The sequence below is a fragment of the Emys orbicularis genome, chromosome 6 (assembly GCF_028017835.1).
Source record: "Emys orbicularis isolate rEmyOrb1 chromosome 6, rEmyOrb1.hap1, whole genome shotgun sequence".
NCBI lineage: Eukaryota > Metazoa > Chordata > Testudines > Emydidae > Emys > Emys orbicularis.
In genome coordinates this window covers 20,101,581-20,114,548 of record NC_088688.1, presented here as the reverse complement: position 1 = coordinate 20,114,548, position 12,968 = coordinate 20,101,581, and the positions used below count along the sequence as shown (strand labels likewise).

Genomic DNA, 12,968 nt, shown 5'->3' with positions numbered 1-12,968 from the left:
CAGTAATAGCACCTGGTAGACTCTACAAGTATACTAAGAAATGTATGCCCATGACAATGGACGCAGCTCGGTCAGTGGCAGGACTTTCCACTGCTCCCTAGGCTGGCAAAGACACTCCCTCTGAGATACATCTTTATACACCAATACAAACAAATTACGTATTACCTCGACGCAGGGCCGGCTCTGGCTTTTTTGCCGCCCCAGGCAAAAAAGCCTCCGGCCGCCCCCGCCCCCCCCCCCCCCCCCGCGGGGGGGGGGGGGAAGGGCGGCCGGAGCCCCGGGGGGAGGGCGGCGAGCCCCGGAGGGGGCTCCGCTCTCCCCCCGGCGGCCGGGGGGAGGGCACCGGGAGGGAGGGCGGCAAGCCCCGGCGGGGGCTCCACTCTCCCCCCGGCGGCCGGGGGGGAGGGTGGCGAGCCCCGGCGGGGGCTCCACTCTCCCCCCGGCGGCCGGGGGGGAGGGTGGCGAGCCCCGGCGGGGACTCCGCTCTCCCCCCGGCGGCCGGGGGGAGGGCACCGGGGGGGAGGGCGGCTGGAGCCCCGGGGGGAGGGCGGCAAGCCCCGGCGGGGGCTCCACTCTCCCCCCGGCGGCCGGGGGGAGGGCACCGGGAGGGAGGGCGGCAAGCCCCGGCGGGGGCTCCACTCTCCCCCCGGCGGCCGGGGGGGAGGGTGGCGAGCCCCGGCGGGGGCTCCACTCTCCCCCCGGCGGCCGGGGGGGAGGGTGGCGAGCCCCGGCGGGGACTCCGCTCTCCCCCCGGCGGCCGGGGGGAGGGCACCGGGGGGGAGGGCGGCTGGAGCCCCGGGGGGAGGGCGGCAAGCCCCGGCGGGGGCTCCACTCTCCCCCCGGCGGCCGGGGGGGAGGGTGGCGAGCCCCGGCGGGGGCTCCACTCTCCCCCCGGCGGCCGGGGGGGAGGGTGGCGAGCCCCGGCGGGGACTCCGCTCTCCCCCCGGCGGCCGGGGGGAGGGCACCGGGGGGGAGGGCGGCTGGAGCCCCGGGGGGAGGGCGGCAAGCCCCGGCGGGGGCTCCACTCTCCCCCCGGCGGCCGGGGGGGAGGGTGGCGAGCCCCGGCGGGGACTCCGCTCTCCCCCCGGCGGCCGGGGGGAGGGCACCGGGGGGGAGGGCGGCTGGAGCCCCGGGGGGAGGGCGGCAAGCCCCGGCGGGGGCTCCACTCTCCCCCCGGCGGCCGGGGGGGAGGGTGGCGAGCCCCGGCGGGGGCTCCACTCTCCCCCCGGCGGCCGGGGGGGAGGGTGGCGAGCCCCGGCGGGGGCTCCACTCTCCCCCCGGCGGCCGGGGGGGAGGGTGGCGAGCCCCGGCGGGGACTCCACTCTCCCCCCGGCGGCCGGGGGGAGGGCACCGGGGGGGAGGGCGGCTGGAGCCCCGGGGGGAGGGTGGCGAGCCCCGGCGGGGACTCCGCTCTCCCCCCGGCGGCCGGGGGGAGGGCACCGGGGGGGAGGGCGGCTGGAGCCCCGGGGGGAGGGCGGCAAGCCCCGGCGGGGGCTCCACTCTCCCCCCGGCGGCCGGGGGGGAGGGTGGCGAGCCCCGGCGGGGGCTCCACTCTCCCCCCGGCGGCCGGGGGGGAGGGTGGCGAGCCCCGGTGGGGGCTCCACTCTCCCTCCGGCGGCCGGGGGGGGAGGGTGGCGAGCCCCGGCGGGGGCTCCACTCTCCCCCCGGCGGCCAGAGCGCCGGGGGCAGGGCGGCGAGCCCCGGCTGGGGCTCGGCTCTCTCCCCAGCGGCCAGAGCGCCGGGGGCAGGGCGGCGAGAGGGCGGCGAGCCCCGGCTGGGGCTCGGCTCTCCCCCCGGCAGCCGGGGGGAGGGCGCGGGGGGGAGGGCGGCGAGCCCGGCTGTGGCCCCGCTCTCCCCGGCGGCCCGAGCGCCGCGCCGCCCCCCTCCAGGTGCCGCCCCAAGCACCAGCTTGGGTGCCTGGTGCCTGGAGCCGGCCCTGCCTCGACGTATCTAAATGCCACCTTCTGACGTATTTGGGTGCCACCCATTACCTTGTACATGTTGGTTTGATCAAAACATTTCTATCCATCATGCTGTCATCCTGACCTTATCTTTAGGATGGATCAGTGTGTTTCTGTTATCTTTGGGGAATGTGCTGGTATCGAGGTGTTCTGGTACCAGCTGGTATCGAGGTGCTCTGGTACCAGCTTTCTGGAATGTGTTTGCGTATATAGTCTTATGCCTAGCACTACTTAGGAATGTGTGTTTCTGCAATATCAGCCTTGTTCTTGCCAGATTCTCTGAGCAGGGCCTGCCTCTTGCTCACAACTTAACTTTGCTTTATATTAGCAAGTTTTGACCATTACTTTAGCCCAGGGCTCAGTGCTCATACCAGGCCACTAATACAAGGCCTTATGTTTCAGGCCCTCTCCTTACTACAGCATGTAGAAATTAGAGAAGTGAGGGCTGCAGGCAACAAGTGGAGACTCAGTTATAGTAAACTGAAAGCCCTATGTCAGGGAAAAGCAGGGGGAAAACAATGTAGAGACAAAATGGATGAGATATAATCAAGCAGCCACACTCCTTATGTCAAATGAGTTTATTTTATATTTGACCCCTTTCATGTTAACGAGTATTAGAGCTACCAGAGGAAAAGGGTGCACTTAGGATTGGGAGAAGTGTTCATAAGAGGATCTCATCATAAATGATCCACATGATAAAGTTTGAGAACCACTGTTTAGTCAGTTACCAAGAAAATCTAGGTAAAATGTTCAAGAGTGCCTACATCCTAGGTAGGCACCCTTGAACATTTTACCCTCTATTAATAATAAAATCTTATGACAAACTGGAAAGGGACGCAAGAAAGAGGGAGAGGAAGAAGGGAGGGGGGAAGCAAGACAGCTAGTAGACAGCTACCTCATTTCCTAGCTTTTGTGTTTTTGTGCACCTAAGAACACCAAAGCAGTTTGGTGATCTCCTCCTCCCGTTGTTCCAACCATAAAATTTAGTATATTTTGTTATGATTGGCAGTGTGCTTAGAAAAGACCCTGAACTGAAACAGTAGGAGGGATGCACGGGGAGCATTGTTGGGGAGAAGAATAAGAAGCTTATACAATGACTTGTCTGTGAAATTCCCTGGCTCTAGCCAATGACATCAGCCTCCTCACTTTCACAAAAACTGGATCTAATTTAAGGAACAAAAGAGGAAGGATTGGTTCAGTGGTTAGGGCTCTACCGTGGGACTCAAAGGACCTCAGTTCCTGTGTGACCATGAGCTACTCACAATCTCTCTGTGCTCCTGTTCCCCCATCTTTAAAATGATTATGTTTCACTGCCTATAGGGGTGTTGTATAAAACACAACGAATATCATGAAGTGCTCAGATAATGTGGGGGTCTTAAGTATCTCAGAAAGATAGACAGTAAGCAAAGATAACACATCAATAATTGTACTTGTCTTATAATATATAGTTAGTTTTTCTATATGGAAATCTTAACAAAAATCTCCTTACATTTCAATTTATCACTCAAAATAAAGTTTAATAAGACAACAGTGGATATGTCTACACTGCATTTTAAAACCCAGGGCAATGAGTCTCCAACAGATTCAGGCTCACACCACAGCAGTAAAAACTGCAGTCATTCGGGCTCGAGTTTGGACAATGAAGCCCGGCATTGAGAGGTGGGCTTCAGAGCCTGAGCCACAATATTTACACAAAGCAACAGAGGGTCCTGTGGCACCTTTAAGACTAACAGAAGTATTGGGAGCATAAGCTTTCGTGGGTAAGAACCTCACTTCTTCAGATGCAAGTGCTCAGATAATGTGGGGGTCTTAAGTATCTCAGAAAGATAGACAGTAAGCAAAGATGACTTGCATCTGAAGAAGTGAGGTTCTTACCCACGAAAGCTTATGCTCCCAATACTTCTGTTAGTCTTAAAGGTGCCACAGGACCCTCTGTTGCTTTTTACAGATTCAGACTAACACGGCTACCCCTCTGATACGAATATTTACACACTTGTTTTTAGTACCATAACACTACTAGTTTGTAGACCAGAGCTAAGAGTCTTGCGGTTGCAGGTTTTAAATCACAGTGTTGACATACCCAATGTGCATGTAATGAGAAATGGAAAATTCTGTGTTTCTTAAAAGGCCAGATGACCATCTCCCAAGGAAGAGCCAAAAAACTTTTTGGAGGTCTTATGAGACTAATAGAATAAAAAGATCTGCAAGAGCTTGTGGTAATCTATTCTGTCACGGGTAAGCCTAACAAATTCCTCTGCAGGACAGATTAGTGCTGCCTATTTAGTACTGACGCTGTCAAGAGAGTGACCTTGCCTGTAGACAGTCAGCTGAGCCTAACTAAATAGGATGGATATTGTTTTAAATTCAAGCTGCACTTTCTCAGGGAGCCCAACATCTTTGTAAGAAAAATTAGATGACAAAGTCTTTTATGTGGTTTGATTACCTCTTTGCTATCCACATCTTTCCAAAACAGCCCAGGTCCCTTGCAACTGGAAATTCTTAACATTGTTTTTAAGGAAGACTTTTAAATTAAGAAACACTAGTTGTATCAAACATGCCAAATTACTCTAGAGCATACTCTGGCTATTTCAGTAAGTGAAACAGTAGAAAAAGGAGTTCCCCTTTTTTTCCCAGACTCTGCCACAGAGGACAAACAAGGATCAAGTAACTGCTCTCTTTTTCAACCAATAGACACACAATCCCTTTTTGTAGTTTCCAAAATAGGTCTCAGAATTGTTTACTAAAGTGAAAAGCAACAGAAAGTCCTGAATGCCCACATCCGACGAAGTGGGCAGTCACCCACGAAAGCTTATGCTCCAATACATCTGTTAGTCTTAAAGGTGCCACAGGACTTTCTGTTGCTTTTTACAGATCCAGACTAACACGGCTACCCCTCTGATACTTTACTAAAGTGAGTAACTCAGCTATTTGAAGTCATCATCTATATTTGATCTTATCCATAGTAAAGATAATTGGTGCCCCCTTAATATTCAAGAGCAGATGCAGCCTTCTAAATTAAAGCAACAAAATCTAAATTAGCTGTAAAGATTTACACCGTGGGAAAAGTTTGCAGATGTTTAGCTTTGATGTACACAACATATGAATCTCCTGTGGACAGCTAAAATGCTAGTAGTCTCCTAAAAGTGTTACACACCTTTTTAGAGAAAGATTCTTTACTTTACTGACTGGCACCAATTCAGATGCTGACAGTACAGGAGGGCAGGAATAACAGACTATCATACCGAGGATTTATAGCTATTTATGCAATTCTATCTGCTGCTCTGCATGGTACACTGAAATCTTCACTTACCAACACTCTCTCTGCAATCCTCTCAAAGGGTTTTTTTAAGTCACTTACAAAGTACAGCATGCAAGGTTCAGAATGGGGTGGGATAGGGGAGTTAACTCTGAAGAAAAGGATGGTATTGTGGTTAAGGCACAGTTCTGGAAGGCAATAGATCTGGGTTAGTTTCCCAGATCTGCCACAGATTTCTTATGCACCTTAGGTAGGTCACTTAAATCTCTCTGTACCTCAGTTACTCCATATGCATAATAGGGATAATAAAACTTCCTGTCTGTCTCCCACGTCTATTTAGACTGTAAGCTCCTTGAAGCAGGGATTGTCTCTTATTATGTGCTAGGTGCTGTTGTATACACGAGACCTCAATCTCCACTAGAAACCCTAAGAGCTACTAGAATAAAATAATCTCTGAAAGTTTGCCTTCTGAGTCTACTTTTCCATATCCCCATTGGAAATTCTGTAAAAATGCACAAGAAGAAGTCATTACTGGAGAGAGAGAAAGAGAGAAAGCTGGGGGAGAATGGAGAGAGAGAAAGAAAGTAAAGTGAAAAGTATATATGCATCAATATTTAAAGCCCCACCTTCATCCTGCAAAGCTGGTTGTAATTTCCTTGCAGTACAAGTAATTTTTAAATCACCAAATAACATAGCATTAAATGGAGAGGGGGGGAACAGGGGGCAGACTTAGCACTAGACTCTCTCTCTGGACTTAACTTTTAGAGTCAGACCTCTAAGAAGGTGTCACGAGACATGGACAATAGAAAAATGACATCCCTAAAGAGTTTGCAGCTGATCTAAGGGAGAATTTAGAGAATAAGGAGTCCCTTTTTGGAAGGCAGAGGAGAGGTTAATTATTATGGCTCTTGAGCAGCTGGAGGATCACATTAAAGATGCTGACCAAAAGAATGTTTCTGTTCAACAATACTAAGAGGAAAAAATTATGGGACTCAACACAGAGAACATACCGAGAGTGGCCCACAATGGAAATTGCAGAGCCTTGTTCATGCCCCATGCAATGCTTGACAGTGAAGGAAGAATTCAGATTCAGAAACTCCTCTGCTTACCTGCATCCGACTAACTTCAGAAGTTACAATCCACACTTTCAGAATACCAGTCACTGAAACTGCTACGACAGTATCCTCTGGTGGGTGAGAGAGGGGCAGGAAAGAAGTTACAATAAAATGAAAGATATGTTGTACAAGAGATTACAAACATCAAAAATATTCTAAAAGTTTTTAATAAATTCATGAAGTGCTTGTTCCAAATTCAAGTGGTTAAATTAGAACTGGCAAATTATATGCAAAGAAAACAATGCACTAATTTCCCATTTGTTCTTTTGCTTTGTGGGAGTGAGGAATTCTCTGCATACATACATAGAGCTCAAATTGGGGAGAAAAAACAATGACGGAGTGGCACTCTCCCAAGCTCTGCACACGAGCCAAGCTCTGCCTACGTTAGATGTCAAAATAAGACTCCACTCCAAGTAGATTGTGCAGATGTGATCACATAAGCTCTTAAGGGTTGGGTCTCCCTCTGTGGGGTTTGGATAGACCCATGCACAGGGCCAGGTTACATAGTAGTAACGATTTACTGAAAACATATGGAGACTGAACTACACTACCATTCCTAGAAGCGACTGCTCTGAATTACAGTTCAGGCCAGTATACAAAGCCAGGGTCTGAACAGTAATTCTTATTCTGTGGATTAACAAAAAAACTGCAGTCTCAAAGGCTACCAAGCCTGTACCTTTCACCGACCCCAAATTCTTAATGATTTTTGGCAAAGATAATCTTCATCCTTCAAATGGAAGAAACATTTGAAAACATGTGTGATTTCAACATGAAGTGACACATTCCAGTCTAGACTTTGCAGGAGACTAGAAAAAAAAGTAGCTGTTTTTCTTACTTAAAAAAGAAAAGTACAATAAACCCAAACAACTTCTCATTACCTTGTGTTCTATGGGATCGAATAATACTCATGGAGCTGATCCAGTCGGGAGAAATCTTTGACACTAAGGAATAAAGAACCTCGAGACTGGTAGCATCCACAACAAGAATTTCTGGGTAATGGCCATGACACAGTAGCCTGCCTTCACGCTGAGTCCCAACTGTGAACTGGTAGAACTGTTGTAAAGAGAACACAGTCCCTTAAGAAACTAGTTAATATTTTTTAAATCACAATCTAATTATAGGTTTTTTATCTCTATAGTGTTATTGGTGTATTACAATTATTTTCGATTTTCATAAATTATTTTGATAAGTTAGAATTCCTTGATTAACTAGCAGAGGCCAGCCAGGTATTTACAATTTGTTTGTTTTTAAATCCATACCCCCTTCTGCCCCCAAACACACTGTGGTATTACATCACATAACCAAATATTTTTAAAATTTCTGGAACTGGCTGACCAAATATTTGGCTTTACATTCCAGCTGGTCTCTGTGGGGAGCAGTGCTACTTGCCTAATGATAAATATAATCGCTGTAAATTAATTCTTGACAATTTTTCAAAAGCTGAAATGCAACCCATTTCTAGGGTGAAATGTAGAAATATATTTTATAAACTGGCATAAGTGAACTTGTGAAGATAACAGCCCAGTATTAGCAACAAGACTACAGCGATGGAGCTAAATAGTTCCTCAACTGTATAAAATATAGTACAGGCCCTCTCAAGCATTTTAGCATTTACATGAATACAATACCAACCTGTATTCCAGTATGGGTGCAGGCGAGTTTTGTAAATTCTATACATCTCCCATCATTCACATCCCACAGACACATCTCCCTAAAAAACACATAGGGTAAGTAACTCTGATCATGCCCATGCACTTCATTTTTCAAAAGGACTTGCAAGTTACAGAATTATTTTGGTTTCAAGAAAGCTATATTGGGTCATCTAGTCCAGTGACTGTCAACCTTTCCAGACTAGACTACTGTACCCCTTTTCAGGAGTCTGATTTGTCTTGCGTATCCCCAAGTTTCACCTCACTTAAAAACAACTTGCTTACAAAATCAAACATAAAAATACAAGTGTCACAGCACACCATAGGCGACGATCCCATGAGTGCTCTAGGACTGGAGCACTGACACACACAAAAAATTAGTGGGTACTTAGCACCCACTAGCAGCCAGCTACCCACTCCCCCCAGTGCCTCCCGTCTGCCAGTGGCCCCAATGATCAACTCCTTCCCCTCCGCCACAGTACCTCCCACCCAATGCAATCAGCTGTTTCACGGAGTGCAGGAGGTGCTGGGTGGGGGAAGAGCGGGGATGGGGTGGAACTAGGCAGGAAAAGGTGGGACGGGGGTGGAAAGAAGCGGGGTGGAGGCGTGGCCTGGGGCAGGAAGAGGCGGGGCGGAGGGTGCCGCTTGTGGGAAGGGGGTGGAGCAGGGGTTGAACACCCCCAGGGCCCAGAGGAAGCCGGCTCCTGTGAAGTACACTATTACTGAAAAATTGCTACTTTCTCATTTTTACTATATCATTATAAAATAAGTCAACTGGAATATAGATAGTGTACTTACATTTTAGTGTATGGTTTAAAAAGCAACAAACAAGTTATTGTCTGTATGAAATTTTAGTTTGTACTGACTTTGCTAGTGCTTTTTTTGTAGCCTGCTGTAAAACTAGGCAAATATCTAGATGAGTTGATGTAGCCCCAGGAAGACCTCTGCATATCTCCAGGGGTACACAAGCCCCTGGTTGGGAACCACTGATCTAGTCCATCCCAAATGTTTAGGTCAGGTAGCAGTTAGCCTTCTTTTAATTCCCCTTCCTTTCTCAGAGTCATCTCTCTCTCTATTTTTTAAATCCACAGCCTTCCATGCAAGGTCTGCTTCTCTGGCATTTTTTTAGTTACGATGGAAAGAAGAAGTGAGGAGCCAAGACTTGTCACAAATAATAAATAAATAAATAAGTAGGATGCTTGTGTAGAGCTCAGGGCTCCCGATTTCTCTCATGCAAATATTTTCAACAACCTTTATTTCCAACCACCTATTAAATACTAAGACTAAAGAACTAGGTTTTCCTTTTCCATATCTTAAAGCACCACTGCTTTTACTGCTTTATCATGTGGCAGTGAAGACTGAGGGTAATTTCACAGCTTTTAAATTGCTGAAAAGTGAAAGTATCACTTGTTGCTTCTATGTGATGGGGCAGACAGGTGCCACACTGGCACTGAGAGGATTAAGGAGAGCCTGTGGACCCAGCTGACCCTGCAGTCAATGTCAGGCATGGAGAAGAGAGTTAGAAGGCGGAGACCTAGCCCAGTTGAGATCTAACCAGGAAGGAGAACAGAGCTCTGCTGCTTCCTCAATGAGGAAAATCTGGTTCTAGCCAAGAACCTAAGGGTCCATGCCAGATGGATGAGCCATTTGGTGGATGGGATGACCAAGCACAGGACAAGGAAAGACTAACTGCACAGACACAAGCCTGGAGACCTGCCAACAAATCCTTGGATTATCCTGATTTTTAGTACAATGTTTTCCTTTGTTTTGGACTCGAATATGCTGGAAAGGGAACAAAGGGGTACATGCAGGAGGGCTGAGGCACCAAGTCATTGGCTCTATGAGAGGCGACACTTGCCCATCAGAGACCTGCTGTGGGGAGTCGTTCCTTGACGAACTACAAATGGGCGCCACCTAGACAACCAGGTTGCTTAAGCTGAATCCACCAAATAAACAATTTAAAAGTATCATCCAGTGGAGATTTTTCTTACAGACCAGGAGAATGAGTATTATCATTTTGAAGTCGCTTTTCTCTTGGTTAATTCCACTCAACATCCAGGCACGTGAGCACAGGATGCTTGGACCTGGATGAAGTATTTCATGGAAAGAAGCATTGATGGATTCTCTGATGCAATAAGCAGACCCCAAAAAAACCATTTTGCTTACTCAGCTAAATACTTAGAGGATGATCCATGCTGTGTTCTTTATTTAATAATTCGTCACTAGAATGGGAACATGGAATTATAGAGGAGCCCACTAGAAGATCTGATCAAAAGTTTTCCAGTGGAATGTTTTCATTTAAAAATATCAAAATGAAGCATTTTAATAAGGCCATAATATTCCATTTCAACCTTGTTGTAAGGAACATTTAAAACTTCTCATTTATTTCTAAATTTATTTTTTGTATTTTTATTTTATCACCGTACAAATTACTATTTAGAGAACCAATTACAAATTACCAGTTGGAATATCATATCACCAATTTTTATTATAATTTAAAATTTAATCTCTAACTTTAACAAAGATTTCAAAGTCAAAATAAAACATTTTGATTGATTCTAACTGAAATACTTTCGGAGACTTTGTTTTGTGGGAAATTTCTACTTTTCATTTAAATTCAAAATGAAAAAAGCTGAAATGTTGGAAGATCCCATGGTACAGAAATTCCAAATTTCTGTCAGTTCTTCTCACTATTTCAAGGTTGGGAGGTCACGTAGAGCTACAACTCTGACCATTCCAGCTGCAGAAGAGGAGAATTTCCTTACTACATATTTGGATACAAACAGATCTATAACTGGTTAACCACATTTCTTGACTATAAATCAGAATGTTAAGGGGTAAAGCGTTTGTCTCATTCATTTGATTGAAGCAATATTGCTTACACCAATATTGAGGTACACCTTGAAATGTATGGCTCATATCCAAAGTCGATGGGACTTTGGAGTTCTGGTTGTTGTTGTTGTTGAACGTGTTTGTGTACCCAAAGAAACCACTCATTCAAACGATTAATTCTTCAAAAACCCCTTAACAACAGACCAGTGCTCTGACCAACATGACTTTTGTGAACACTCTCAGGGCAGATGCCAGGACAAATGGAAAAGAGTTGAATTGGAAATACTAAAACCCAGTAAAAACCTCAGGTTACTTTTGGTGGAAGAGAGTGATAGGGATGTAAAAAGAGGCATTGTTAGGTCCATTAATGCCATGAAATCAGGTGGTCTTTGTGATCCATGATTGGCAGCCTGGATCTGATTGATTCTGTTTGGAATACTTGCGATTCATTAACTTGTTCACCCATTACATATAAAAAGCATTAGGTGCCTCTCTCTTTAGGTCCACAAAGAATTTCAAGTAAATTCCCTTTAAAGTTTCTGTTTGTCCGTGGCTAGGACCCTAGTCCACAGACTCTAAAAGGTTTCCAGCAGCTTCCGGGAGGGGGGAGGGGGGTGTCCCTCTCCTGATCTAAAAAAAGAGGAAGGAGAACACTAAGGGCTTCTCTACACATGGAGTTACTCTTGAAATTCACATCTTACGTTATTCTGGAATAATTTTCAGGTATAGACAAGCCCTAAAAAGGAAAGGTGGCATAACTCAAAGAGTTACCATCTAGGGAAAGGAGATCCAACAGTTAGAGGAGATAGCTTCCCACTGGAATGAGAAAGAAAATGCAAGCTCATCTCTGCACAGTGCAAGTCCTCAGAGTGGAAACATTGAGAGCCCAAAGCCTTTGTGACACTATTAAGCGGCTGAGGGAAAAAAGGCTTATGCTTACTTCAGGTATATGAAAAAAAGAAATCGCTACCCCTGTTCCTAAAAACAAATTAGGCTTATACTTGGAAGAGAACCTCGTGACTGCAAGGAATGACTTTTCCTTGAGGAAGAGGGTTCTGGCCTATTTTCCATCCACCATGTGATGGTTTGGTTGGTTTCATTGTGGAGGAGAGGTGTCAGAGTAAGCCAAACTGTAGCAGAGGATTGATTCTCCAAGAAAATATGAAAATTTTAAAAAGATACCTCACTAAGAAGAGTGTTTCTGGCTCACTGCATAGGGAGACCTCTCAGACTCCAAGAGAACACGTGGCAGCCATATTAGGCAGAAACGCCAGGGCTGAGGAAAATCAAATGGCTACATTCTGTAGATGATCTCTGAGTTTAAGGCCATGAGACACCAAACTTCTTGCAATAAAGAAGGAAGTAAGTGACTTGGTAGCATGCTAGAGACTGACCTCAGAAAAGCAAGGAGAGAGAAAAAGAACAGCAGAGCCGAATGGCACTGATGGAGCAGAGCTGCAGAGATGCAGCTTAAATTGGGTGACAGATTGAGAAGGAACAACAGAAATAAGGGGCTGCCTGGAAATGCTGAAAGAGGAAACCCAAACTGGTATGCAAAAACTTTAATTGTGGAGTTGTTACATCTGAGCTTCCTAAAAAGAGGTAAAAGTGGAGAGATCACATAGGATGCTGCTAACCCCCCTCCCCCTCAATAATAATAATAAACCTAGAGACTTGAAAGTGAATATTCATGATTATCAGCAGAAAAAAAATAATTATGAAGCAAGCCAGAGAGCATTCAGAGCTCATATTCAAAGGCCACAAGCTGCAATTCTTTTCATGACCTCTCTGCCCTAACTTTAGAAAAGAGAAGAGAGCTGGGGGAAATTACAGCAACACTCAGAAGGCCAGATATCTGCTACACTGGTAATTCCCATTTAAACTCTCATTCAGGTTCTAAACTCAACATTATACAGTAAGAGGCTTGGGGGGGGGGGGGCACACTCCAGCCACTTGGAATAAAAATCCAAATTTCATATGTACAAGACGACTCTCCAGAGGTAGTAATTACAGATAAGCTTATGAAAAAAATCTTGGCAAAGAGTGAAACCCAGGAAAAAAAAGACAAAAAAAAGTCTCTAGTGACCGTATTGGCAATGGCAGTAGTGAAGCTGAACAACAGAACTTGGATACCTGAGAATAACCTAAAGACTAA

The 12,968-nt window shown here is 46.8% G+C and overlaps 1 protein-coding gene across 2 annotated transcripts in view; it reads right to left on the bottom strand.

Moving 5' to 3' along the window:
* WDR7 (WD repeat domain 7) overlaps window positions 1-12,968 on the bottom strand; it is a 329,543-nt gene that overhangs the window by 309,033 nt on the left and 7,542 nt on the right. For both annotated transcript variants that reach the window (XM_065406020.1, XM_065406019.1), the window contains exons 3-5: window positions 7,965-8,043; window positions 7,211-7,385; window positions 6,327-6,403 (exon numbers count right to left, since the gene is read on the bottom strand). In XM_065406020.1, the coding sequence (XP_065262092.1) occupies window positions 6,327-6,403; window positions 7,211-7,385; window positions 7,965-8,043 (331 nt within the window). The remainder of the gene's footprint in view (window positions 1-6,326; window positions 6,404-7,210; window positions 7,386-7,964; window positions 8,044-12,968) is intronic.